The following is a 27,720-nucleotide window of genomic DNA, read 5'->3' on the forward strand; positions in this document are numbered from 1 at the left end:
AAAGAACAAGAAATGATACACACAGATGAGAATTGTGATTTCCTACCAGTGTCAGAGCATCGGGTGTTCACTGCTAATAAAGCATATTTGATCCGCCTGTGCTTGCAATGTATATTGACAGGCAAAACAATTAAATACTCTATCACTTGATGGCAGAAGAAACATAATTAACTTACACATTTGTGATTAAAGTAAGATTAGATGAGATTCTGATTATTTCAGTTTACACCATATACAAGTATTTACCTTATTGCGATTGTTGTGTGGTTCTAAACAAATTGCGCGCAATACAGAAATACAGTAGGTGAAAACAATTTACGATGATAAAATAACAGTGGCCTCACTACAAAGATCACTGTGCGGGGTCTAAGCCTTTTTGGGTACTGTAATGCATTGCGTTGTGGGATGTTGAACCAATTGGGGGAAAAAAAAAAAAAAAAAAAAAAAAAAAAAAAAAGAGACCTGCAGCAGAGAGCTACTGAAGTTTATCCAGCATGAGAAAAAGTACAAAGTCCTGAGTTTTCCATGGCCATGCCAAGACTGTTCATAAAGTGTGTATAAATTTGTCAGGCACCAGTTGTGTTCAAATAAATGTTGCTGGAATGGTAACAAGCCTAATGCAAAACTGATGCTATTCTGGCTAATCACTCTGTGACATTTTAAGCTCTGTGTTAGCATTTAGCTACCAGACTTTGATATGGAAGTGAATGGAGTGATTCCATATTTATTTCCCTGCACTTGCTCTATAAAAGTAACATTTATTGACCAGCACAATGTTTTTTCTTCATTTCTTTTAGTGTTTCTGAAAGCCAAGATGTTGCACTTTGGAATGACCTTACCACTGTTTCATGTTTTTATCTGAGTTTGATCTACAGAACAAAACGTCTGAGCGAGTGCTCGTCTAAGATGGGTGATTCCATACTTTTTGCTAGGGGTTGTACATTTTGTGTGATTATTACAATAAACACCACCAATCGTAGTAATCTCTTGCATTTACTTTCTTCTTTGGTTCATGAAATCTCATTGACTGAGTCTGTATAACATAATATTCGCTGGCATCAGGCCGAAGCCTTGTACCTCCAAAATAGTTACTTTTCAAGAGAACACCCCCTAAAAAAACAACAACTCGTGTTTGTTCACTCAATAACATTGAATCATAAAAGAGAACAAGCCATTGGTCAAAAGAGAATAAGCCAGTGGTCAATACTGTGTAAAAAATACATTAAAATTTGTGGACTGACCAACATTAAAGATTTTTGAAAAGATATCAAACGTACATAATTGAGATTTATGAGGTTTCCGCTTCAGCGCCAATGATATGTTGGCGATAATGTTCCTAATTACAGAGTGCAGCTCACTGGTCTCCGTGTACCCGAGTACTTACATAACGCTACGAGTTCAATGGGAATAAAAGCCGGGGCATCGGCATATAGGTGTGCACGGTATAAATAGGTGGAGAGAGAGAGAGGGCCGGTGAAATAATGGCAACAGTGATATTACGCATAAGCATTCGGGTGGGGGGGTGAACTGCAGCCTATTCCTGAGATATGTAGACTACTACACCCTGGACTGGTTGACAGCCAAACAACCATTCACACTTATATTCACAAGATTTAAACATATTTCACACATTTAGAGTCTTTAATAGATCCTGACATGTATATTTTTGGGCTGTGGGAGTAAGCCAGAGTCACACAGGGAGAACATGCGTATTTCACACAGGATTTCTGGAGTTGGGATTTGAACTCAGAATATTTGATTGTGAGGCAGACACCACTAGGCTGCCACAATGGAAAAACAACTCCAAATTTCAACATTTTGCAATAGTTTACAAATGTCTCTCTGATTTCTCCTTTCGGTGCAAGTTGTTTGCTTGACCTACATCTACACTCAATGACATCCTAGATGGACCTAATGGCTCAGATGCGCACTGCCTGACACACATGCACACCGGTGACCACGTAAGGCTTTATCCTTTATCCCAGTGGCTAAAAAAAGAGACAGGTACCAAGACAGAAAGGGTCAGATCACGGAGAGAGCCAAAAACAGAGTTCTGGTAGAGGAGGAGACACCGATTTAACAGTGCAACTTTAAACGTGTGCTAAACCCAAAAATGGACAGCGGAATTCTAAATTAGCTTCCCCTCTTCATTAAGACAAGCTGAAAATACACTTCCCGCACCGATCTCAACTGTATCCAAGCAACCCGTGCATCACCACAGCTTGATGTTTTCTATTTCCAATTCTTCCCAGTCTGCTCTCATTTGGTGTCTGACTAAACCAAAGGAAGAGGTGTATTTGCATTTCTATCCATTCCATCTGTTCAACCCATAAAGAGTACATAAAAGTAGTGACTTTATGTCCCAGTAGAAGTCCTCAGTAAAATCTGTGCCATTAATTAAAAGTTGAATTACCCCAAGTCAAATTTCTCCCACAATTTAAGTCTAATTTATATCCAAAGTTTCTTCCACAGATGTTTGATAACATTTATATCAGGATTCCTCAGAACTTAACATCAGACAAATCAAACTCCTTAACTGCAAACAACTGCCCCATTATTGTTATTAATAGACCAAGACACTGGGAAGCACATATCACTCCAGAATTCCTTGAAAGTTCTTGGGATTTGACCCTGTGCTGGATGTATCAAAGCAGCCCCAGAACATAGCAGAGTTTTGCTCCAAGTTGCCTCTATCTTTGGATTTCATCTTACAATGTTACAGTTTAAGATGCTGCATAGAGCAAATCAGCCCCAGAACAAAACACCAACTAATCTTTCTGACCATCAAACAACACAGTTCGCTTCAGAATGCCTTAAGTTATGTTATACAATGCAGAGATTCAAATACGCCCCGTTCAGATGGTGCAAGCAGCCCCAGCCACAGCATTGTACAAAAATGTACATTACTACAATAGTTTTGGATGGAAAAGGTTCACCTGGAGTTGCTTATCTATCCTGGACTGAGTGTCACGGACACTTAAATAGTTGACTGTTACTAGATTTCTTTTAAGCACAGACAGGAGTATGCATTCCCAGCATTATTCACTAACCGCTGCTGCATGCCAAACTCTAATGGACATGTGCTGCACTGCACTCTTTATGTAAGGTGTTGCGTTGGACTTTTCATGTGACGCCAACTTAAGCACGAGCTCTTTTTTTTTATTTTACTCTTATTTCATTTAGATTTATTGTTTCCCGAATGAACACATCGTTGATATTAGCGACACTTATGAAGTTAACGTTCTCACGTGAAATCCCACCCGCCGAGCCAGCTGATCCAGTAGTCCACTGACACAGTTATGCAACTTAGACAACCGTCGCCTTTAAAAGAGTGCGGTTAGTGAGTATAAAGAGCTCCACGTACCGTAATCAACAAACGAGCTGGTCCTAGTGTGCACGCTGAATTGAAACCTTGAATCCAAATGAAAAAGCTGGAATGGAAATATCAAGTCTTCGCTGGCCGTGACACAGTTGCTCTCTCGGTCAGATTTGTACTCGCACTGCGTAGTGGAGCGCCGGCTTGAGGTAGTGACCTCATTCACAGCGACTCCTCCTCCCTTATTCTTATTGGTCTACGCGGCTGTCAGTCTTCGGTCTCACTGCGCTTCCAGCCAAGCGGCGCCATTCTTCCGGGTAAAGAGGCGTTCCGGCGGGACGACGCTCGCGTCTATGATTGGCCAGTACCGCTGTCAATCTTTTTATATAAGAACGTCACCGGTTTCACGTGGAGAACTAACAGAGGGGGCGGGGCCAGGGTGGTGTGGCCAATCAACAGCGAGCAAGCGCGACTGAATGAAACGCCCGGGATGGCTGTTGTATAAACGCTTATACAAGGCCGCGTCAGGCCGACTGCGCATGCGCGGAAGTATTATAGTTCGCAGAGACGCAGACACTTCAATGTTATGATATAACACAAGGTGACTTAATAGCAAATAATTACAGCGGCACCTATTAGATAAGTCTTCCTTTTAGACACTCATATTGCTTCTATGCTGTAATACAATAGGCTGAAGTAAATTCAGCTAAAAATAATAAATAAAAATAAAATACATATATTACAAGTATATGCCAGTATTTTCCAACCTTGACTGAGCCAAGGAACATGTTAAAAATCTAATCAAAAAGGTCTCAAAACAGTATGTTGGACTGAAAAAAAAGAGATGCTTCCAGTAATTTATTCACAAATTTACTTTGTGTAAATGTGTAAAAGCTGGGCCTGTTTAGTTGAGCACAAAGCTATTAATTTATTTCACACAGGTAAATTGTACCTGCTTCTACATCTCATCAAAGAGTATTAAATTGTTCTTTTTATCACTATATTTCACTGGCATAGATTGATGACAAAAGATTTGTTTTAAAGAACTGATTGGGAATGATTAGGAAAATTCAGACGCACAAAATACACTTCCAATTTGTTGGTGTCGCTTTCCAGATGGAATTGTTATGATAATAATGCATTTCCACTTATGGAATTGTTGTGATAATAGTACATTTCCACTTATTGATGCTTTTCAAGTTTCTACTGTGGGCAAACGTTTGCACTCGATGACCATGATTTGGAAAATGGACAAGGTTATTTGTTGTTGAGGATACAAAAAAAAAAAAAGTTATAGTGTTGTGTGTGTGTGAGGGACTGTGTGTGTAAAACATAGAAAATTTATTAATTTAAAATGAACTAAAAAAAAATTATGTATAATTCATATAATTGTAATTAACATATTATTAAATATTAATATTAAATATTTAAAATGTTATGAATATTTATGTATGGATAATTTATAATTAATTGACCAATTATTTAACAGAAATAACCAATGAAATACATTTTAATGTAACAATTTGTGGGGGAAATCAGCCACATAGATAGACATGCTGATACTTTATTATCATGTGAGGGGAAATTATAAAGGATATAAAAGCTAGATTAACTCAAATATTATGAATTGAAGAAATATTACAAGATTCTTGGTTATGTAAATGCTTTGTGGGCCGGTTTAAAGAACAGACCACGTGTCTTCAAAAACACCACAAAATGTACTGTAGTGAGATTAATTGTTACTCACCTTAGCTCTGCCCAGTCATCATGGTAATGGGATTAAAAATAAAAATAAAAAATAAAAAGATTTCTACATCGGTCTTTATTTTCATTTGTCATCTGCTCTTGAATTTCTTTGGATATAACATTTTATTGCAGCTTTATGTAATCTTAAAACTATGGGGGAGATCAACTACTTTTCAACTCGGAGCCGGGTAGCTTTATTGTTTGTTTCTTCCTTGACAAATAAAATCACCATTTAAAAATTGCATTTAGTGTTCACTTGGGTTCTCTGATATTTATATTTGTTTGATAAGCTTAACATTAAAGTGGGGAAACTATGCAAAGTTTGAGGTTAAGAAAGGGGAAACACTTTCTCAAGGAACTGCATGAGTATTGATACAGGAAGGTGAATAAATGATATCTTTCGCAATACGTTGTCACCTTTCCATCTGCTACAAGCAGAAATAGCATACATTAAGTCAGCGTTAATTGGCATAATCAAAGCTAAATTTGCATTCATCTGGTAATATGATGATTCCCCAACAAAGGAAAACAGACTGAGATGAATATTTGGTCAAAGTGAATCAAGCTTCCGACTGCATTCATATTCAATCATCAGGATTGAGTAATTTGATCAGGTGTTAAACTAAACTGTGATGTATCATACATTATAGCTCTTGGCTTCATTAGTGTGACTTTGGGCGAGAGAAGCAGGGTACACCCTGGACTGGTTGTAAGCCAATGAACATGAACAAGCATGCACACTCACATTTACTCGTATGGAGAATTTAAAATCTCCTATTAAATCGTATTACAGTATCTGCAGTCTCACCCAGACGACTTTTCCTTTAAAAGCCTGCAAGTCAAAGTCTTTAGTAAGTTAAAAACTCTAAGTGAAGTAGATCAGTGATGGGCAACTGGCAGCCGTAATGACTTATCGCTTGAATAATTACCACAAAACAAAACAAAAAAAAAATATATATATTTTTTTTAAATGAATTTTCGATTAAACAAACCAAAAATATATATTTTTTTAAATTATGGAAATTATTCCTGAAATACCAGGAAAAATCAAAATCTGAAAAATATGCAGGTCGACTGTAGTTTTAAGTTGTAAACTAATCACCACTAAATGGGAAACAGCAAATTGGTCAGGGTTAAATTTCCAGTGTTCAATCAAATAGCCTATGCAGTAAACAGTGTTATTTTAACAGTTGGGATAAAAAGCTACACCGTCAAGAGTAAATTTCCTTGGGGTGGATGTTGGGTGTAAGCCAGTGGCGTGCGGTCATAATAAGCTGTTAATGCGGTGCATGCCCAAGCCCTTCAAAATAAAATAATTGAAAATATTTATCTGTCAGTGTCCTCTAAAATACAATACCGTAGTTCTACTGTTTTGATCTTAAATTCCTGTATATTTTGTCCTGTTTTCCTCGGGGGATGCGGAGAAGCCGACAGCTTGTTTTGCGCATACACAATGAGAAATCAAGTTGTGTTAGTTCCGAGAACGTTGTTTCTGTACGTGTGCCTCATGAATGGCAAAAAAAGCTGCGCACAATTGCTTACTTGGATTGTTATGCGGTAAACAGTCGCTAGTTCAGTTCAAGTTCATCGCCGAATCCCAATGAGTGACCTTTTCCCAATGGAAACATATATGGCTCGCTGGCTGTCCAGAGGTGAGCAAACTGTTGATTGTTGGTTGAAATCAATTGTGGCTCCACTGAGTTTGTAAAGTGATCTAATGTCCGCACAAGTGTTTATAGTTAACAGGAAATGCTTTAATTGTCGCTCAGAAACAGTACAGTCCAGCACGAGCGGTAAGTTAAAAAAAAAAAAAAAAAAAAAATCAATAAAAGCACTAAGCACTCATGCGAGTTGCCCAGTAGCAGCGCTTTACGGCATGTCGGACTACTGTCGTAAAGTCCAGTGCAAATAGTTCTCAGATGACAGTGATGTCATTTTTTTCCTCTCTTCGTGATCATGAGCCAGTTCCGAAGACTGTAAATTCCAACGTATTGGCAAATTTGTGGGCATGTGATTGTGTCATTTCACTCACCACAGTGCTGGTTGTATTAATTAAAGTGTGTGCGTATCAACCGGTGTCAGTCCTGAATATCCCCCCTTTAATTTTATACCTACACAGTGGTATTAAATAATATTTAATATTAAAATTTACAATAAAAATACCCCCCATTTAATTTTTCAGTGTAGAAGTTTAACACTATACAGTGTTGCAGTAACACTGGTTAAGTAACACTTTCAAAAGTATCAGATTTACACTCATTGGTGTGAACATATAGTATAAACACTTTTCTTGTGTTAGAGTTAACACTCTGGCAATTTTGCTGTGTAGACATGTCTTATTCACGCTTACACTGTGTCTTTTACTGCACGATACCATAACATTAGTTGGACTAATAACTTTTCGTTGATTTGGAATTAGGGGTGTTAAAAAAAATCGATTCGGCAATATATCGCGATATTACAGGACGCAATTCTTGAATCGATTCAATAGGTGGCAGAATCGATTTTTAAATATCCATTTTTGATGGAAAAATATTCAACAAAACGTCTTACTTATGGTTAGAATTCACACCTTAAGCATGGAAAAATGTTATACTAATGGAAAAGCCTTAATATTTTATTTCTATGCTGTTCAAATATGAAACTGTCTGTGAAATACTAGTGTTGTTCCGATACCGTTTTTTGGCTCCCGATACCGATACCAATACCCAGCTTTGCAGTATCGGCCGATACCGATACCATACCGATACTTGAGTTGTTTTTTTTTCCTCAACATGAAAAAGCTGTCCTGCCATAAAAAAAGAAAAAAAGAAAAAGAAAAAGCTGTCTTGCCATTGGTTCAGAGCATTCAAGGGCCAATAGGATATCTTAGATCAGCATGCAGTGAACATGTCACATACCAGTGAATGTTGTGTACCAGCAAGACACAAGATGCTGCATCCAAAATCCTATTTTAGCGTTTGAATTAATGGTATCGGCATGTTACTTGTGAGTAGTCACCGATACCGATACCACTGTTTTAATGCAGTATCGGCACCTCTGCCGATACCAGTATCGGTATCGGAACAACACTATTAAATACAGTGGCTCACAGTTATAAGGCTGAAGTTTCAGATAAATAATACATGTTAATACAAATATTACAGTGTACAAGATTACTGATAAGTATTTTCTAAATTTGAGTAAAAAAAAAAAAAATCGCAACAATCGACGTATAAATCCGTATCGGGATTAATCGTATCGAATCGAATCGTGACCTATGAATCATGATACGAATCGAATCGTCAGGTACTAGGCAATTCACACCCCTATTTGGAATTATATTCAGGGAACATAGTACCTCAATAATATTAAAACTATGCTGAGTTGACTCTTGTGAAAAAAAAAAAAAAAAAAAAAAAATTGAGTTCTTGCACTTATGTTGGTTTTTGCTACCCTTGAATGGTAATCGCAAGATTCCTTTGCACTGGAAGGAATGCGATCCTGTGACCCGCCAGTAACACTGAAGAATAATTGTGGCCCCCTCCAGCATTTTCTAAGTTGCCCATCCCGGAAGTAGATGAATAAACCATCTTTCTTATGAATTCCTAGTTCATTTGCCTTTTAGTGCAAGCCTAATATATAAGACCAAACATTTATGTACCGGTATAACAAATTTGATATTGTTCATTGTCATACAAATTGTTTGTATATGTTTAAAAAAAAAAAAAAAAAAAACATGGAAAGAGGACCTTTGAAAGAATAACCACATATTAAATCATAATTGAAATACTGAAGGGGGGAAAACGCAATGAGATAATTTTTCAAAATCGTATAGACAAGTATTTACACTCCCATTCACACCAGTGGACAAGTGTACGTTTTCAATTTCATTTTTGATGCAAACCACACACAGATGTTCCAAAGGAGATTCAAATGCACAAACATGCCACCATGCTGCCTCAAGCAGTACAAATCAATTTGTAAACAGGCTTGTGACCATTTCTGCCGTTTCCTGCCGTGCCTCGTTGTTTTCGCCAGAGCTATTCGGGGGTTCCAGATGGATGAGAATCTGTCAAGCACGTTTCCACATAAGGAATGGAGCAACTAATAGCAAAACTTAACTAGCCCGTTTTTGACAAACAAGCTGTAGAATGTAGATTTTCTTATTTAAAAACAAGCAAAACTGTTGAAAATTGCTTCCCTGTATAAAAGTCGTGAAATAGAAAAAATGGAAAATGTACTTTTTGGTTGTTGTTGTTTTTCTTGTATACAAATATTTGAGTTTCTGGAGTGCCTGCCCACCCCAGTAAGTGTGAAATTACATTTCTGAAAATGTGTCAGTGATCAAGTCCTTGTGAATTTTGCAAAATTGTGACATAACAGTGGGGCCTTGTAATAGCCTTCCCACAGTTTCTCAACCATGACATGATGAGCTGCTGCAGGGTGTTTGGCAGAGCTGGCAACTTACGTTAATCATCATTTCCCGTCGATGACGATGTCCACCTTTCACACAATGCACAATTTTGTCATCATGCAGCCTTGAAACATGTTCACTGTCTCACTTTTTTCGCCCCATTATTAAAAAAAAAGCAACATTTTGTGAAAAAGGCTTATTGAAGGACTTATTCAAAAACATTTTTTTTAAAAGAAGTTTTTCCAATACATTTATAATGGGTGTGAATTGTACACTGATTTTCGCTATTTATGGGGCAGCCCTGTCCCTAAATTTTCCCTAGCTTCACCTCTGGTCATTGTGGTAATGATGTCTGTACTCTCTATTGGCCTAAAAGTATATAGAGAAGGGTCAACTACACGAGAAAGGGCCACACTCTTAAAATGTAATGTTTACCGTTTTCAGTTTGTAAGTTGTGTCAATGCGCCACTTAGTAGTCAAGTTGTGTCGGTGCACCATCTAGTGGTTAATGTTATTTGCGTGTGTAGAAATAGTAGTAGAAGAAGAAGTCAGAAACCGGAAGTAATTTATTATGGAACGAGCATACAACTCCACTCCTGTCGTTTCCTTACAGTTCTTTCTTGTTCAAGCATCGTCTTTTCACTGTCAAGGCCTTGCTAGTCCAAGGGCTAACTTATCCAAGCAGCTAAACATTCATAGACCATTTCACTGCACACCTGGACAGTGGACTCCCTGGAGTTTGTTTATGAATGTTTAGCTGCTTGAATGAGTTAGGCTTTCGGCTAGCAAGGCCTTGACAATATTTATGTCTCATTTAAAATGTGTCTTAATAATGTGTCCGCATCATGCCATAATAAAATAGTACTCTGGACACAAATTCTTATAGCTGAAATTAGCACATTTGAGTCGTGGGTGGCATTTTATTTGGGTATACCCTGGTCAGAACCAGAATGGGTCACAATACCACCATATCAAGTACATTTGGAACTTTGGCAGACAGGCTTTGTCTGTCTGTGTGACAGAGGAAAATGTGACATTTAGAGGGAAAATGCATGCGCTTTAACATTTGAGTCACTATTCAAAAGTTTACAAACACATACTTTACGGGGAAAAATGTTGTAGTCTGAAAATGTTAAATCCAGCAACCAAAGTTGCTCAACTTTATTTATACTGTAGTGCCTTTTAGAAAATAACAGCCGGCGTAACAAAGTGCTGTACATAAGAAAAAACTTCTAACCTAACGTATAGTAATAATATTGAATATTATTTTCTCATTAAAATATACAAGCGCTTCCCTTTATGTTGAATTTTAACTAAGAGGAGGTTTTAAAAGTAGACCAACATGGTCTAGTGTTGTAATGTGCCAACTGCCAATTATGAACTGTGTTAGTGCATGACGCAATGTTAAGTATTTATATCACGGAGACATAAATATTAAAGTCCAGGAAAAGATAACCATCCACCGATGAAAAATAGATGACGAAATGACTCAAATGAATCACTTGTCATCGTGTGAAAATGACACAAGTACCATGAGGAGGAAGGCATCCTCGGTTTGAGGGAGCGGAATGAGGGAAATGCCATCAGGGGAGGATGACACGGGTCTTGGGTCTTGCCAATAATGTACACGTCTAATGTAACAAAACTAATAAACCACATTAGTATTTACTTTTAACTGAAGCACATAAGGAGTACATGCAGTAAATCCGTCCTGCCCTCCCTTAATAAAAGGCCACCTGGATTTTAAGATCATTTTATTTGTTTATAAGGCTCTAACTGGTCTCGATCTCCATTAAAAACAAAACAACAACAAAACTCATCTTAAAACTAGGGATGGGCGAGTACCGATACCAGGTATCGGTATCGGGCCGATACCAGCCTTTTTTCAAGTACTCGAGTACTCGTGACGCAGACGAGTACAAGCGAGCGATGGCAGAGGGGGAAGACGTTAAGTGAGTCCTCCTTGCCTGTAACTGGTGCTAGCTTGCAGCAGTTTTCACCAAAACTTCACCGGTTTGGAAATACTTCAAAATTGTGAATCTTAAACTAAAAGAGCATTTTTGTGTTTTATTTTCAGCGTGAAGACTATTGAAGAGTGACTGTGCTGTTTTTTTTTTGTTGTTGTCAAAATTAAAGGACATATATTTGTTTAAAAATATCTTTTAGTGATTTTTTTTATTTGTCAAAATGTACTACTGGTATCGGCAGTTGGAATCGGTATCGGTGAGTACTCAGGGTCTGAGTATCGGTATCGGTCTGAAAAAAAAAGTGGTATCGAACAAAACCCATCTTTATGTTACCCATCTGAAGCTAGCAAAAGTGTGTTAAAAACAATCAACTCCTTTGAAAAGGTGAGAAGAGCAAATAATTCTTCTAAAAAATTCTTTCAACTTAAAAGAAAAGAAAGCCAAGTCCACGTGTGCTCGTGTTCACATATTACAACATATGATCCCTGCTATGACGCTCAGCCTCTCAAAACGTTTTGGGCAGAGGCAGGATGAACGACAGGATGCTCAAATCTTCCTCACATCGGAGAGGACGCTTGCCAATGGAGGCTGTGAGCAAACAATTCTAAATATGGCGCCCGGAAGCTGACGTTGCAGAACAGATGGAGGCAGTACCTCACACCTTTTAACACTTGCAGGAACCAGCCTGAGGTGCTCACTCATGGCATGTGTCGCTTGCAAATGTCTTTCAAATTTCTATTATTATCAACGACAACCAGCCACCCATTTTAAACACCACATCAACCACTGCCAGCCACCCATTTTACACACCACAGGCCCGTGTGGCTTCACTCTCAATGCTGTATCAATTAAAAGTAGGCCTACTTGGAGCCAGATCTGCCTCCATCTGTGTCTCCCTCTCACACAGCGTTTGTCACTTTTTTGTAGGCAGGTGTCAAAGCCTCCTCTACGAGCGCATGTGAGTGTTCTCGCACCGCACGGCATATGCCGCAGATGGCGCTGGATCGACGTCAGAAGCGAGAAATTTCCACAGTGCCCACCGCCAAATGACTAACTGCGTCACTCTGAAGTTAATATGGATTTAGAAGCGCATATCCATCTGGCTATTGCCCGGTTAGATTTATGCGGCCTCGTCGTAAAGGCTGTGGAGACTTTTTCACGATCAAGGATGTTGACATATGGTTCTCAGAATGTTTACATCAACTAACACCTAAAATATTTAGCTCTACAAAAAGTTAAGAAATAGCTATCATGAGTCACATTAACATGGCTTTACACGAAGTCTGTGGTTGGTACACAAAATGTTGGACACCAATGTACTGTGCTGAAAAACTTCGACTTAATCCATCCATCCATCCATTTTCTTGACCGCTTATTCCTCACAAGGGTCGCGGGGGGTGCTGGCGCCTATCTCAGCTGGCTCTGGGCAGTAGGCGGGGGACACCCTGGACTGGTTGCCAACCAATCGCAGGGCACACAGAGACGAACAACCATCCACACCAAGGGACAATTCGGAGCGCCCAATTAACCTGCCATGCATGTCTTTGGAATGTGGGAGGAGACCGGAGTACCCGGAGAAGACCCACGCAGGCACGGGGAGAACATGCAAACTCCACCCAGGAAGGTCCGAGCCTGGACTCGAACCGGAGACCTCAGAACTGGGAAGCGGACGTGCTAACCACTCGACTACCGTGCCGCCCAACTTCGACTTAACTTTCATTAAATTATAGATGACATAAAATCTCAAGTCTTTTTGTAAGCCATGTGCAGTTTCAACATTTGAACTCTGCACTGAAACATAAAAATGAATGAATGGTGTGGAATGTCCTTCTCAAGGGGCGGCAATGTTGCAAGAATGTCACATGACTAAACTCAAGAAAACAGGTGAGTCGTGATTGGCCATTCTCTAAGCCCTGCCATGTCATTTTCAGTTGACAGCAAGTGGCAAAATGGCCACCCCGAGATGGATTTAAAACAGGTGGATTTTGCTGCTTAACTCATATTCCACAAACAATATTAATCAGAATTACTTTCTTTGACTATTGAAGGCACATAGAAGATAGCAAAAATATTTTGGTATTGATGACGGTCTGCTTAATAATTCAAATGTATCACACAAGATTAGACAGTGATATCCTGTGGTGTGGTTCATGGGGGAAAGTGATTTTTTATTTTTTTTTCCTCAGAGGAAAATGGTCAGGGATGACAATCGAATTTGAGCATTTGTCCCTGCTTCTGATCAAGATTATCTTGACAGAATATTTTATGATGTGTGGGTGCGTTCGGAGGCATTTTTCCTCTGAAGTCTGATCACTGTCGGCTCACTGACGCTGCTATATTTGCTGGAGCGACTGGTTGTGTCGAGTGTTTGTATAAAGTGCCTCACAATAAAAATGACAAGAATATTTTACAACCAAAATGTACTTAACTGATAAGCAAACAGTCACTACTTCTGGACTGGTACCGTTGAGTAAAGAGCATGCACACATTAGCCCGCCCCACCATTTTAAATAAGTTATTTTAATCACCTGTGTATGCTCTATAAATGTGTGTACCCCACTTAATCCATTTGAAAAATGTAGATATTGTCTATAGTTTTGTGTAAAGTTTGGTTCTATAACATTTGTTGAATAGCTGTTTCTTCCTCCCTCAATGCATATTACAAAAATAATTTATTTAAAAAAAATACAGTACAATCATTTTCCATAAATTAGTTTCATTGTACTAAAAATGAACTTTCATAAATTATAACTATTTTTGCTACCATATGATGCTACCTTTTTTTTTTTTTATATGATTAAATGACCAGTGTGTCTTCTGACAAATGAAATGTGGCCCTTGAGCACCAAAGCCTGCATCATCAGCAGGCTTTGCTTGTTCAATGACTAGGGAAAGAACAAGGTATCAGTTACTTTTATTTATTATTCTTTCAACAGGTATATAAAAGTTAATTCGACATCAATGCGCAAACTGCACGTCTTACATATGGAGTAAAGTGTGAGCCTAAAAACATTCAAATGTAGTTCCTTTCACCACAAAACTGTGCAAATCCATTTTGTTTCACAGTACAGCAAGTGATCTTACACTCTCTTCATAAACCCTCCGAGGTGTCTTGATAATTTAACAAAAATGTAATGAAGAATTCATATAGTCAAGCAGTGGTTCCAACTGTGTGACTGTCGAACTCCAGTGACTATCAACCATTATACAGTTGCGTGCGCTGGCTCAAAGGTTGCAAAAGCGTTCTAGATGTCCGTCGTGACAACTGGTGTGACTCCGTGGACGAGCAACGTGGGGCCCAAATCCCGACTCAGCAGGTCTACTTGATGCAGGTAGGCCGAGTAGCGGCTTGTATCGGCGGGCGGGTGCGGCAGATACAGGAAGCGCACTGCCGGCTGAGGTTCTCCATGCCTTCGGATGAGATCGTTGACGGCGCCGATGTACTCGTCTGTCAGCTGGGCTGCATTGCTGGGAAACGCTTCTTTACGTCCATCGGCCACTTCCTCGCCTTTATCCCTTCCTCGCCTTTGCCAGTGTAGCGCCACCACCTGGTCCCAAGCCACCGTCTGCACTTGCGCCGACATCCGGAGCTCCCTGAGCATCAGTCGCAGCTTGGCTGTCTCTTCCTCCCTCAGACTTCGGCCGGCTTCCACGCAGAGGAAAAGGCGCAACCTGGCCTGGCTCCAGGCCCGAGTTTCGTGAAGCACGCAGGCCAGTTGGAGCAAAAACAGCGAGCAGACGTCCACATAGCCGCAGCTGTCCGGTCGCAGCAGATTCAGTGGCCAAATGTCAACAAACGGAGCCGCCGTGCCTTGGTTAGTCTTTGTTTTTTTCCCCGACCCTAAAACGTCTTCCCTGTTGAACTGGCTAAAGTATCGAGCCAGGGTCACATTCTTGCCCATTTTTACAGCGTCGGTGATAATTGACACATACTCCTCTTCCTTGATGTCTTTGGATTTATCTGTATGACGTACATTAGGGAAGAAAGGGAACATTGGTCCTCCCGCGTCTTTGTTTGCAAGCACTGCATCCAAGCTGTTGTCTGGAGGTAAAACTTTGCCTTGGAGGTGGTCTTCAGGGGGGCAGTCATCATAGAAACCTAAGACAAGAGTGTTTGGTCTCATCCCACCTAGGAAAAAAAAATTTACGAGACACGTTTTAGTCCAAAAGATGCATGTAAAGTACGACAGTGACCCCCCCCATATTTACTAATCAGGCATAGCATATGTGAATTTGCCCATTTGCAGATTTTTTATTTTTTTTTGGGTGGAACCTATCGTCCATTTTTCACTAAAAGAATAACCTAAGGCCCTGTCTAATATAAAAGTATTGCTTTGGAGCTTTTTTTGTGGAATTTGGATGCCAAGGAACTAGGGCTGGGCAATAACGCAAATTAATCCGATACAACCTCCTCATTTTAAAAATCAATTCCTTGAAAATATGCTAAATCGTGAAATCGAATTATGTCTTGTGGATTATATTATATTAAGTTTTTCTTATGAGTGTTATTTTTTTTTAGTTGTAATTTTGCACAAGTGGAAGAATGCTGTATGGATGGGTGGTTTACAAGACACGTTTACAATAGCTACCAACTACTTGTGGCATTTAAGCACAAACTAGGAATGCTAAGTTTATGTTAAAATTGATTTAAAATCAGTATACATTATTCTTGTATGAATCTTTTGCACAGGAATTATTTTAAAACAAATGAAACCTTTAAATAAATGATTGTTGGGTTATTTAGGTTAAAATCATAATCGTCCTGAATGATTTGGGGGGGGATTTCATTTTTTCGGCCTTATCGCCCAGCCCTACAAGGAACTATGTTGAAGTGAAGACAGGAGCCTCTTTTAGTTAGGCGATAGGCCAGTCAATAGAGAAGTAGTGCATTGCCGCCATCTTGGTGCCTCTGCAGACAATTAAATAACATACTCGTGGATTCTTGCTATTCAGAGTAGGGTTCGCTTCTTTTACCCTTCATAAAGAATGGGACCTATGTACAGTTAAACCCACGTTCACAAATTCATTTGTTTTTTTTTTTTTTGTTTTTTTTAAACCGATCCTCACAGATTTGTGTATTTGGTTCCGCTTGCTTTAACACCCTATAAAGCCACAAGATGACACCAAAGCCTAGGCTAATGGGAACATAGTAACTGGTGTCAAAAAAATATGTCTGAATTGGACCGGATGTGTGTTTGTGCAGTTTGTTCAGTTCGTTTTAACATGAAATCATTAAGACTACTGTTGTAAAAAGTGTTTGAGAATACTGTAAAGTATTTTGGGGATCACAGTTTGTAATATATTTACAACTTAAAGAAGTAATATAGGCAATTATGTATGAACATTATCGGGGTCATCAATTACTTTTTTTTTTTTGCAATTTATTACAGGCTAAGGCCTCATGAATAGCAAATGATTACTGTAGAACAAAAACATGTACCCACCAAAGCCTGAGATGAAAAGAAGGTTCTGAACTCCACGTCGAACAGATTCAGCCAAGGTGAGGTTAACAAAGGCTTTAATATTCAAATGGTCCACTAAAGACAGCCAGGAGTCGTAACAGCTCTGCAAAGGATCGGATGGCCTCTCATCTATAGAAACAGACACAAATGATGATTCCATCCACATGTACTGTATATAAATGTAATAGGGTAGAGGACTCATCACTGAAATACAGCAAGAGTGCCGATAAAAACTTTGAAAACATTACCTAGCAATCCCAGTTTGACATGACCCAGTACATAGAGGCCACTCTTCTTCAGGTCATTAATGAAAGTCAGCAAGCCCACACAACTACGAGGGTTGGCCACCATTAGCAGCACTTGAGGCCTCCAGAACTTGACGTGGTCCTTGCGCACATCCAGCAACAAGAGGTACTTGCGGACCTGAGCAAGAACTAGTGGTGAGAAAAGGCTAGAAATGACAGTCAATCATGCATATTGGTGTCTTCATTATGACAGGGTTTATAATTTCTTTTTCTTTTTTTTAAAACAAAAAACAAAAAAACAAAAACAAAACAAACTTAATATTTTTAGTATGATTTGTTTTTTTTGTTTCCATTAATTTAAAAAAATAATATATATATTTTTTTAAAAGAATGTACATGTCAGATTTTCTATTTGCCGGTACATGAATAGCCTTATTTTAATTGTTAGTACAATCATTTAAAAATGTATTCCTATCCAGTTTCTCATATACATATCAGCACAAGACTATAAACTGGCAACTAAAATACCATACACTAATACATATGCAATCCTATTTGTATATTTTTGGTGAGTATCATGAAAATTTAAAGGTGTTAATTTCTGTGGTATTAATATCAAATACAACGTTAAGTATTTAACAGGTATTAAGTGTAGCGTATTCATCAATGAAGAAACCTCAGAATTCTTTGGAATACAAACATTTCACAGGGAAAAAAAGAAAGGTACATCTAAATGATATTTTAATTTTAGTAATTAAATGTGAATCAAATAACGGTGATTCAAGATGGAGTTTTGCGTGCGTGCGTGTACCTGGTGGAAGATGAGAGCCTGGCTGATGTAGCCCCAGTTACTGATGGGGCCGAGATAATGAATGAGCATCAGGAGCAGCAGCATGAATGCTATGCTGGCAAAAGCATAGATGGCATTGATCAGGAACATCATAACCAGGCAACCAAGAATGCCCAGGGTGCAGGTGTGCCACGTGAAACAACGGAAGGACGGCCTTAACGCATAAACAACAACAACAACAAAAAAGAGACAATTTCAACATGAAATGTCGAAAAAAATATGCCAAGTAAAAGACTGCCCTGTATTCCCAATTATTTACACAGTTTTTTTTAGTCAAAGTTTGTTTTCCAGTTTCAAGCGTTTTATCAATTCACCCAAATAAAAGGAAAATGTACAGAAATACAACAGTAAATAATTCGGAAGAGCGTACTCAGATGTGCACCCTACCTAAAGTTTGGCGCAGATGCCCACTCAAGAGCCAAACAGGCCAGGTTGACATTGGCATAGACCAACAAGAAGAAGATGGTCACAATTCCAGCAATGGTGTTCAATTTTCCAGCAAACAGCACCATCTAGAGGCAAACAAGGCACCATTTTTCACTTGAGAAAAGTCATTTTTGTGATGAGGGTGGACAGATGTGCATGTCTAATGTTTAATGAATCAGAAATCTTATTTGTTGTTTACACAGCAATTCTATATACAATTACAATGAATTTAGACAAAACACTGCTACATTGTGAATAACAAAAAGAAAAGCATGTGACTCTCAGATGAGTCAAACGATGTCAATGATGACACTTTCATAATTAATACACAAATTGGATGTAATCCTGATTTCAAAGTTACTTTTTAAACCCCCAAAAGCTTTGAAAATACAATGTGCATACATACAAAATACTGCATGTAGATACTTAGTGAGCCAAATAAGAGCTATAAGTCAAAAGTTATCATTTGGCTGTATTTTTACTTTGGTTTTGTTATATAGTGGGGTGGGGGTGTGGGGATTCAAGCCGTTTAATGCATGCATTCCCAGTTGAAGTTGACTTCAAACTAAACCTAAAACAAAGAATTACACGTTATGCATTTCAAACAGCTACAGCTTTGTATTACGGCAGTCTGTTTAGCTAAATGCGAACAAAGACAAAACAATGGTGATGTTGCTGTGCCATAGTAATTCATAGTCAAACAAAAATGGTGGGGCAACACATACACGGTGAGCAATAATTACAGGGATGTCTTTACCCTCTGTGAAGATTATTTAATACTACAGTTTACTGAGTTATGAATCTTTGTATTATACTGCCACCTGGTGGCCAAGGGAAGCACACCAGAAGGGCAGCAAGATGTGGATTAAATTGAAGGGGGAAAAAAACGATTGCAAAATTAATATCTTTACAGACTAACAAATTATGTAATTATTGATTTTTATTTTATTTTATTTTAACTTTTCCCATTGGGAAAAAAAAACATTTTAATTGTCTATTATTGGAAGGCTGGAATGGATTATTGACATTTTAACTTATTTCAATTGGGAAAGATGACTTGAGATTGTGAGACTGTTTGTGTTTACAAGATCTGATAATGAGTTTAAGTCTTAACTCAAGGTACGAGGTAAGATTCCTCCAAAACCACTATTTTTCAGAAAGGTAAAAAAAAGCTAGTAGTTAAATACTGTATCATTAACAGCAAACCATGTGGGGACTGACCAATACATTTGTGGAAAAATAAATATGAATGACAAAATCTGGACATACAGTAGATTTCTGCCAGACAGCGAAAAAAAACAAGCAAACACACAATATCTGTATATTGTAAACATAGAAAGGCAAGAGTGGCATCGTTGCCAGAATGAAACCTTTTACCTGTACAAGCAGCCAAGAGGCAAGCACTGAGGCCCAGGGGTTACCACTGCGGGACGTCTTCCTCGCCAGAGCCAGGACACCACCTGTAGTCATGTTTTTTTTAAAAAAAAAAAGCACAGTGCGCCTGTCTGTTGCCACTCATATGGTTCTCAATGAGACAAACAACTGAGTCATCCCGTGGTGGTGCTTAAGCAAAACACACGGTGATGGGATTTGTGTCTGCGGAGAAAGTCAACACCGCCAGCCATCTGTTGTCAAATGACGCATTCCAAATGAACATGGCACTATCAGGAAAACAACACATTAAATTAATAAGTCAGGTCCATTTCTCACAGATGGCGGGCTATTAAAATGCTGACTCTGATTTACACAGGGGTCGGCTAGGGTGGAACTGTCGCATTGAGCATCGTCTCAACTATCAACGGGTCATTTTATCCTTTTAGATTTCACTAAACTGTCAGAGGATGAATCAACTCATGTCAAACTGACATTTTGCTTCCACTTGCATGCCGTGCCAAATCCTACGGAACACCTAGGACAAGGTTTCTCAAACATTTTGCGTGCAGGGGCCCCCTTCTGGGCAAGAATTTATTCCAAGGAACCATCCTAATCCAAACTCCAATTGCCATATTTTTCAAACTATAAATTTCTCAGAAGTGTAATTGGCAAGTAAAAAATAAATAAAAATACTAATAAAATGCTCTGGAGTATAGTACGTCACATTGTTGGGGGAAACTTATTTGATAAAAACTGAGACCAAGAACAGTAAAACTCAGATCCACATACAAACACTGCACTTCCTAATTATGGGTGCGTTCACAAATACATTCTGAGCATACACCGCTTCATTCGGACTGGTTGGAAACTCTTCAAACGTGTTGTTTGGTTATTTGGTGTCCCAAAAAAGGAGTGCTGGAGCACATTAAGATGTGACGGCATCAGAGTGAATTTGTGAAAGCACTGTGTGTTGACGGCACTTAACAAGTTCAGGTTGAAGCGCCTTTTGGTGGTGGAAATCCTCAAGGCACACGCGCATGCTAAACTAGCGATAGGTCACACATTCGTTACCACGACTACCACTACTTCTGTTTCCATTTATTCTTCCACTTTCATTTGGAGAAATACTTTTGGTGCATTACCGCCACCTGCTAGCCACTGGCAGTAATGCACCAAAAGTATTTACAAACAGCCAAATAGAAAGTCAACACAACACAGGAACGGGGATTTTGGGTGCCAGTCAAGCTCAGTCACACCTGAATATAAATCGCACAGCTGTACTGGCGCCTAAAATCTCAGTTTTTACAAGTTAGTATTTTTTTTTTAGAGAGGAAAAAATGTAAAGTTGTGAAATACAGCAGTGTAATGAAAAGTAATTCATGAGGAGAAGAAAGCTGTATTTTTTCCAAAAAGTCAGTATGCTAGAAAACAAGTGAAGTCGTATTATAACATTAATTCCAAAAATGCAATTTTTTTTTTAACTTAATATTGTTTATGTGATATATCCCAATCAGACCAGGGCTTTTAATTAGCCCAAAGCTAAATTAGGGAAATGCATAACATTTTGTTCTGGCCTCCATATATTTATAAATGACACAATGCAATTTATTGCCCAATATTTTGCAGACCCTCAAGGACTGCCCAGTTTGAGTGCTACTGACCTAGGACACACACAAAAATGTCTGTCTTACCAAAAAGGTCGTCTTTAGATAGTGCGTACAGGACTCTGGAGGCTCCGATGAGGTTGCTCATGGCGGCGGACATGGCTGAGGAGTAGATACCAACTGTGACCAGAGGAGGCCAAGCATTGATGGTCCCAAGGAAACTGTAGTCGCTTTGCAGAACAGGACTAAAGATGGATGTATAGAGGTCACCGTGTGAAATTTTGAACAGATAATTATGTATATACAAAAAATAAATAAATAAATAATTCGTCGAACAGCTCACCTGTCTATAATTCAAGTCTCATATTGGATCTCATTGTTCTAATGTGACTAGAATTCTTGACTATTAGCACAGTACAACGTCAATCTTAATCTTTCTTCAGAACTGAATCTGAACTCAGTTCGGGATTTTTTTTTGTTTGCTTCTACTTCCTTTCTTGATAATTTTGCATACATCATTAATACGAGTTTACATGCTTGGATATTGCTGTTGTGACAATTTAATTCCCCTGTCAAGAATAATAAAATGCAATTCTCCCATTGTGAAATGAAAGCTCACTTGATTTGCCAAATGGTCTCCTTGAAAGTCAGCCCCCTTACAGTAGCAATGTCCCGAATTCATTTCCTATTCACAGATGAAACTGTTTACTAAAAAACTAATGACATTTTTTCCACAATCTTAAATATCAAGACTACATATTTAAATTTGACAGTCTTGCATAGATGACATTTAATTTCTGGATGTTGCTGTGTTTATATTCTAACATGGAAACAAAGTACAGTTACTTTTATATTTGTTAGCATTCAAACGAAAAACTAGTTGAAATGCTTTGGATGAAAGCATTTCATTTCCATTTTTCACCATTATCTTGATATCCAATTTTCATACATCTTCATCTCATCATCTAGTTGCAGTCACCGTTGGCAATCAGTGTACCCATGTCTTTGCATGCAAATGACGCAGATAATTTCACAGACAGACACTTCTGAACTACCTTTGTGTTGATGTTTTCAAAGTGAAGGATTTATGGACGTGATCTGTTTCATGTCTCCTGAGTTAAAATGTCAGAGACGTCAAAAAAGGAGAAGGACTCAACACTCCTGTCTCTCTCCTGGGGAAGAGTTGAGTTTCATCCCTTCTTATGGTTAAATCTGTTTGAAATGGACCTTAAGACGCTCTTTGGCACCTTTTTCCCTTGACTGCAGACTTCAGGCTCAGAATAGGACTCCTGATTTGGGCATACTTATCCTGAGAGTCATACTAACCGTTCACAAGACGATGCAGCCAGCAGACTTAGCAGGTTGTATGTGACAAATGTTATAAAAACTGCCGTCAAGGTTCCTCTGGGGATGGAATAACTTGGGTTCTTCAAGTCACCTGGTGACAAAAACAAAACAAAACACAGAAGTCGTAGCAATCAAACCTCTCTTTAATGGTCTAGGCGATTTTCAGAATACCCTGCCAAGAAACAGACAACACTGAGCAGAATCATTAAGAATGGAGCTTGGTGAAAAACAATCAGCAAATTTATCATGCTGAACATTGCCAAATACATGGTGCTCATTTATAAGTTTCGAAAGCAGTGGATTTAATGCCAATAATGTACATTGAAGTCTGACAAGTTTAGGCACCTTGAGCACTCAAATTGAGTATGTATACAAAGTACATTTTCATGGAAGGTAGGAGAAAGTGTGCCTCACAAATTCAGGGTGAGTCAGTGTCGCTAATGTTAGTCATAGTTATATATCCGTAAATACATTTTGATTTTGAAATCATAATCAGTTTCAGTCTTGTTTTTGTTGCTTTGTAGTTTGAGGTGTCACAAAAGCAAAACATAAGTTCTGCTTGACAACATTCTTTTCACAAAAAGGTCGCTTTCTAGTCAGTAACTGGTGTTTTCGGCAAAACCAACCCATGCTCTACTGATTACTGCAAAATGGAAAAAAAGGGCAAATCTAATTTCAATGTACTCTCTTTTTTTTGGTAGGTTAGTGACATGTCTTACCAGACATGTTAGATCCAGCCATGATTCCAGTGCAACCATTGAACATGACTGCAAAAACGGTGGCAAAATTCATCATGGCTCCAGTGGTGTAGTCGACTGTGAAACTAGCTGGAAGGAAACATGAGACAACACCACTCATCCAGTTGTGTTGGCACTAGAAAACTAAAAAACAGTTCTGGACAGGCTTTGAAGTCATTTTTATATATTACTGCCAAGTATTGCATTCAACATGACAACGTTGCAGGGACATACCCCAAAGGTTGCCCTCCAAGGTGTGGAGTCTGAGACCAGTATAGTTAGCAGTGGTCTGGGTGGAACCATTCATAAAGGAGGAATCTGGAAGTGTGATCATCCTAGGCTCCACAAAGAAGAAGCTGCAGAAGATGGATGCTAGGACAGTTGTGACGATGAGGAAGATGACGAAAGTGGCTTTGGCGTAGATGTGGGCGCCTACCTGTAAATCATAAGCAGCTTGGCCTGAGAGGCAAGATCAACATAGTACAGTTATGACAAAGATCAATCATACAACATCAAAAAATTCAAATAAAGGTTTTTCATTTTACCTTGACTAGTTTCGGAGTCGACGCCAAAATTAGTCAAGGTAACACAAAAAACGTTTTTGTCTTTAAAAAAAAAAAGAAAAAAGAAAAAAAAGAAAAAAAAAGATAAAACTAAAGGACTAACGTTTAAACATATTACAATTTTCTTTGTTTCCAATGTAAAATTTGTTTTGCGATGCAAATTATTCCAGTCAGCAAGCATCCCACCGGATTGCAGTCAACCTTCAAGATTCTACTTAAGTGACTGAATGAAATTACATGGCATGTTGTTCTCTCTCACCAGGCAAACAATAAAACAAATTAAAAGCAGCACAGTGCTGTAAAGCAAAGACCACCAGTATCCTGAAGGCAGCACCCGATGGGCGGCTCCAATCACCCTCACAGCCTCTGAAGCTGGAAACGAATATTAAACAATGGGTTAGTCGAGCCAAACATTGATATGCCCCTGAATGTGACATTATGACAACCAACCTTCTGGGACGCCAAAGGCAGACATGATCGCTTCAACCAGACCTAAAATGTAGAGAGCACTGCCGCACACATTGGCAAAGAAAAACATGATTCCAATGCTGCCACCAAACTCTGGACCCAGCGCTCGGCTGATCATGTCTGAAGGCCAGCATTAAAGAACTGTAGGGGACATACTTGGGAAAATTGACCGCTTAAGTGCTTGTATATAAATAGTTGTGTCCCTGGAGTGCATGTCCATCCATCAAGGGTGAAATTAGCTAATTTGCTCCCCAAAACGTATCAAGACGTTCTACTTTAAATATCATGCTCCCAAAGACATATTTATACATTTTTTTAATGCTAGAGCACACAGGCTTTGACAGCCTCTGAATTGAAGCAAATGCTTGAAGCAATAATAGTTATTACAAAAAGGGCCAGCAGGTGGTAGCAGAGTATAAAAGATCAACCAAGGCCATATTGCAAAAAGCACTTTCCCCACTGTTTTAAACAGATTTGTGAATAATGATGAATCTTAGGTATATTCGAATGCTAATTGCTGCAAAATGGAAACAGAATACTTTTTTTTCCAGTTGAGAGAAGAGTAAAACAGACGGGAGTGAAGGGGGTTGCTTTGGTCAAAGCGGCTGGGAGTGAATGAGTTAACCTAGCAAGTATTTTGTTTGCGGTCTATTTACGAAAATGTATAAGTGTACAAAGAAGATTTTGTAAGTGTAAAGCAACATGGGGCTAAAACATATTAGTTTCTAGTCTAATACTTGGTAACTAGGCTGGGTGAACTTTTGCCTTTTCCAAGCCACTGTAATACAGGGAGGCACCATTATTTCAAAGACAAAGGGTAAGCAGAGCTGCTGTGATAGCACAGATTAGCGTTAGCCAACAGCGGTATCGTTATCTTCTATAATCGGCACATAGAATGTTCAAAATGGTTGGGGGAGGGATTTGTAGTTTGTTAATGTGTCTGCTTTTGTGCCAGATGTCTGTAACTTGATGAAAATACTTTTCTCTTCAGACTCTGGGTGGTTTGAGAACAAGTTGCCGCTCACCTAGTTGCAGGGTTCGTCCCCAGTCGTCATATCACTAAAAGTTTTGTAGGACAAGGGTGTGGGGTGTGAACAGTGCCTCAAAGGCAATAGACAAAATTGCCAACCAAAACAGAGTCATTGATGTGAAGTTTATTGTTATTCTTTATCCTTTGTGGATTTTGACTAAACAGTGACAGAGACCTTTATGATTCTTGTTTGAAAATACATGCATTATATGTCAACCAGGAGACTAAACTCCTGAATAGAGAGCAACGCCTGACAATTATAAGCAGCACTTACTATATGTTACAGTTGCCCTCGGAAAGCAGATCAACTGAAGGATACAGTAGGCACCCCCCGCATCCAAGGCTCCATTAGTTGAGATGGCGCAGACGGAAAAGACTGTCATTGTGATAATGACGTAGGCCACCAAGAACATGGCAATGGCCTGGTACAGCCCAGCTTGGCCCACAACAAATCCTGCAGACAAATAAGAAACGGTTTTGACTGTACAATGAACAGCAGCATGGTCCGACAAGCAGTAAAGCCTCCTTGTGGGGTTGACGCTGGAGAAAGCGGGGTGGTAAACCCCTCAAGGTGACGCAGAGAAAGGAGACAAATTACAGCAAGTGCCCAAGATAAAGCTTAGTATTCCCTCAGTCCCTAACCCTCACTAATAGCAAGGGTTCATAACTGTAATGTTAGATGGTTTATTTATTGTTTGTTCAAAAATTCTTTCCATCCTGCCATAATAAGTTTATTTACAGTATTCACACTAATTAATGTAGAATCATTAGCTCTACAGGAACAATTCCATTCATTTGGTTGAGACCATAAATCACATTTGTCAAGTGTAATTTATCATCTGGATTTAATTAGTCCACAGGAAACAACAGAAGGCATAATTACTTTCGACAAAATGTATTAAATACCGCCACTGGGCGCTAAACAAACAACAGAAAAAGACGGACGACAATTAATTAAAAAAAATAAAGGGGAAAAAAAGAAAAGCAAATTCTCCAATTGGTTTGACTAACCCTGTTTTTTTTTTTTTTTTTTTTTTTTTTAACTCACCAATACGTAAAAACACGACGACACTAAACATAGACAGCAACGTCGGAATAACAACTCCGAAAAGGACGCCGAGCTTTCGGTCACTTTTGGTGGCGGCTGACCGACGACGGCCTCGGTCTTCACCCTGCTCAGGCGTCCTGTTTGCGGGCTCATCCTTCGACCCCGAGCTGGCTACGCCGCCTGTGCTGGTAGTGAGTCGATAGTTGAGAAGAGGAGCCTTTTCGGACATTCCAACGATATTGTCCCCCTATTGACTACAACATAGTGGGTAAGTCTGAAATTTACAGATAATTTCGCAAACCAAGTACTTTGAGGCCCAATTTGAGGTAATTGATAACCTCGACCGTAGCAGGTGAGCAAGGTGTGCTAATGCTAATGAGGCCGGAAATGTGACGTCGCTTCCTTTAATGGGTTGTGTTTACGTCTATTTTTGTGTATTAATTTGGTGTTTAGCTGTTTTATACGCAAATAGGTGGTTCTAGTATGTAGCTAACTAGGAAACTGTCCTAGTATGACGCATAGAGTTTAATATAATAAAATAAAATCACTAAGAATCCATTATTAAATCGCCAGCCATTTTAAAACTGACCATCACTATCTTTAGTGCAAAGTGGAAACACAACAAACTTACAAGTTCAACCAACCAGTATAAATGAGCACGAAGAACCAATGGTCGCATCTTTGCCTCACAGTTCGGTAGTTCAGAGTTCGAATCTCTGGCTTCCTCAGCTCGAACCCTCCAAAAATAACATCAAACTGTCCGTTTTGTATTGTCCCAGTGTGAATGTGAGTGTGAACGCTTGTTTGACTGGATGGAGACCAATCCAGGGTGTATCTGGCTTCTCTTACAAAAGTCAGGTGAGATAGCCTCCAGCTCCCCTGCAACCTTAGTGAGTGCCATGAAAAATAGATGTGTGAATGGTATGGTATTGAATCAATGTAGCTTTCTTTCTTTGTTTTCTTATAAATGATGTACTGGCAACCAGTCTAAGCCGGCTTCTCTCATCCAAAATCAGATAAAATATAATACAGTCCAATACACCCTAATGGGCTTTTAGGGCTAGAAAATGGATGGATTTTCAACCACCTACTTTTTGTTAAAAGAAAGCCTTAAATAAGGATAACGAAACAACAGAATGTC

At 39.0% G+C, this 27,720-nt stretch overlaps 2 protein-coding genes across 6 annotated transcripts in view; both read right to left on the reverse strand.

The window, feature by feature from the left end:
* per2 (period circadian clock 2) overlaps positions 1-3,510 on the reverse strand; it is a 34,711-nt gene extending 31,201 nt beyond the window's left edge. For all 3 annotated transcript variants that reach the window (XM_077521982.1, XM_077521974.1, XM_077521966.1), the window contains exon 1: positions 3,365-3,510. The gene's annotated coding sequence lies outside the window, so the exon portion shown is untranslated. The remainder of the gene's footprint in view (positions 1-3,364) is intronic.
* A 10,812-nt stretch (positions 3,511-14,322) lies between these two features.
* Positions 14,323-27,360, reverse strand: LOC144019144 (solute carrier family 12 member 9-like). Of its 3 annotated transcripts, none has more exons than XM_077522014.1 (14): positions 27,211-27,360; positions 25,851-25,985; positions 24,484-24,621; positions 24,293-24,405; positions 23,705-23,906; positions 23,453-23,560; positions 22,713-22,824; positions 21,474-21,631; positions 19,786-19,868; positions 18,370-18,494; positions 17,944-18,136; positions 17,136-17,310; positions 16,870-17,016; positions 14,323-15,554 (listed from the first exon to the last, which is right to left on the reverse strand). In XM_077522014.1, the coding sequence occupies exons 2-14, from the start codon at positions 25,942-25,944 to the stop codon at positions 14,671-14,673; spliced, it is 2,532 nt and encodes an 843-aa protein (XP_077378140.1). In that variant the 5' UTR covers positions 25,945-25,985; positions 27,211-27,360; the 3' UTR covers positions 14,323-14,670. The 3 variants fall into 3 exon arrangements, with proteins under 3 accessions (XP_077378140.1, XP_077378132.1, XP_077378122.1); XM_077522006.1 differs by lacking the exon at positions 27,211-27,360 and adding an exon at positions 26,580-26,980 and having other exon boundaries at positions 17,944-18,037; XM_077521996.1 differs by lacking the exon at positions 27,211-27,360 and adding an exon at positions 26,580-26,979.
* Positions 27,361-27,720: the final 360 nt, after the last annotated feature.

This window comes from Festucalex cinctus, chromosome 1 (assembly GCF_051991245.1).
Source record: "Festucalex cinctus isolate MCC-2025b chromosome 1, RoL_Fcin_1.0, whole genome shotgun sequence".
In the NCBI taxonomy this organism is placed as follows: domain Eukaryota; kingdom Metazoa; phylum Chordata; class Actinopteri; order Syngnathiformes; family Syngnathidae; genus Festucalex; species Festucalex cinctus.

What these genes read in the sequence shown, in the direction of transcription:
- LOC144019144 (XM_077521996.1), bottom strand. Translation starts at nt 26,808, where the DNA reads ATGTCCGAAAAGGCTCCTCTTCTCAACTATCGACTCACTACCAGCACA. An exon ending in CGTCGTGTTTTTACGTATTG is followed by an intron (nt 25,986 to 26,579) that starts GTGAGTTAAAAA and finishes ATTTGTCTGCAG; the next exon opens with GATTTGTTGTGGGCCAAGCT. An exon ending in GGATGCGGGGGGTGCCTACT is followed by an intron (nt 24,622 to 25,850) that starts GTATCCTTCAGT and finishes GCTGGCCTTCAG; the next exon opens with ACATGATCAGCCGAGCGCTG.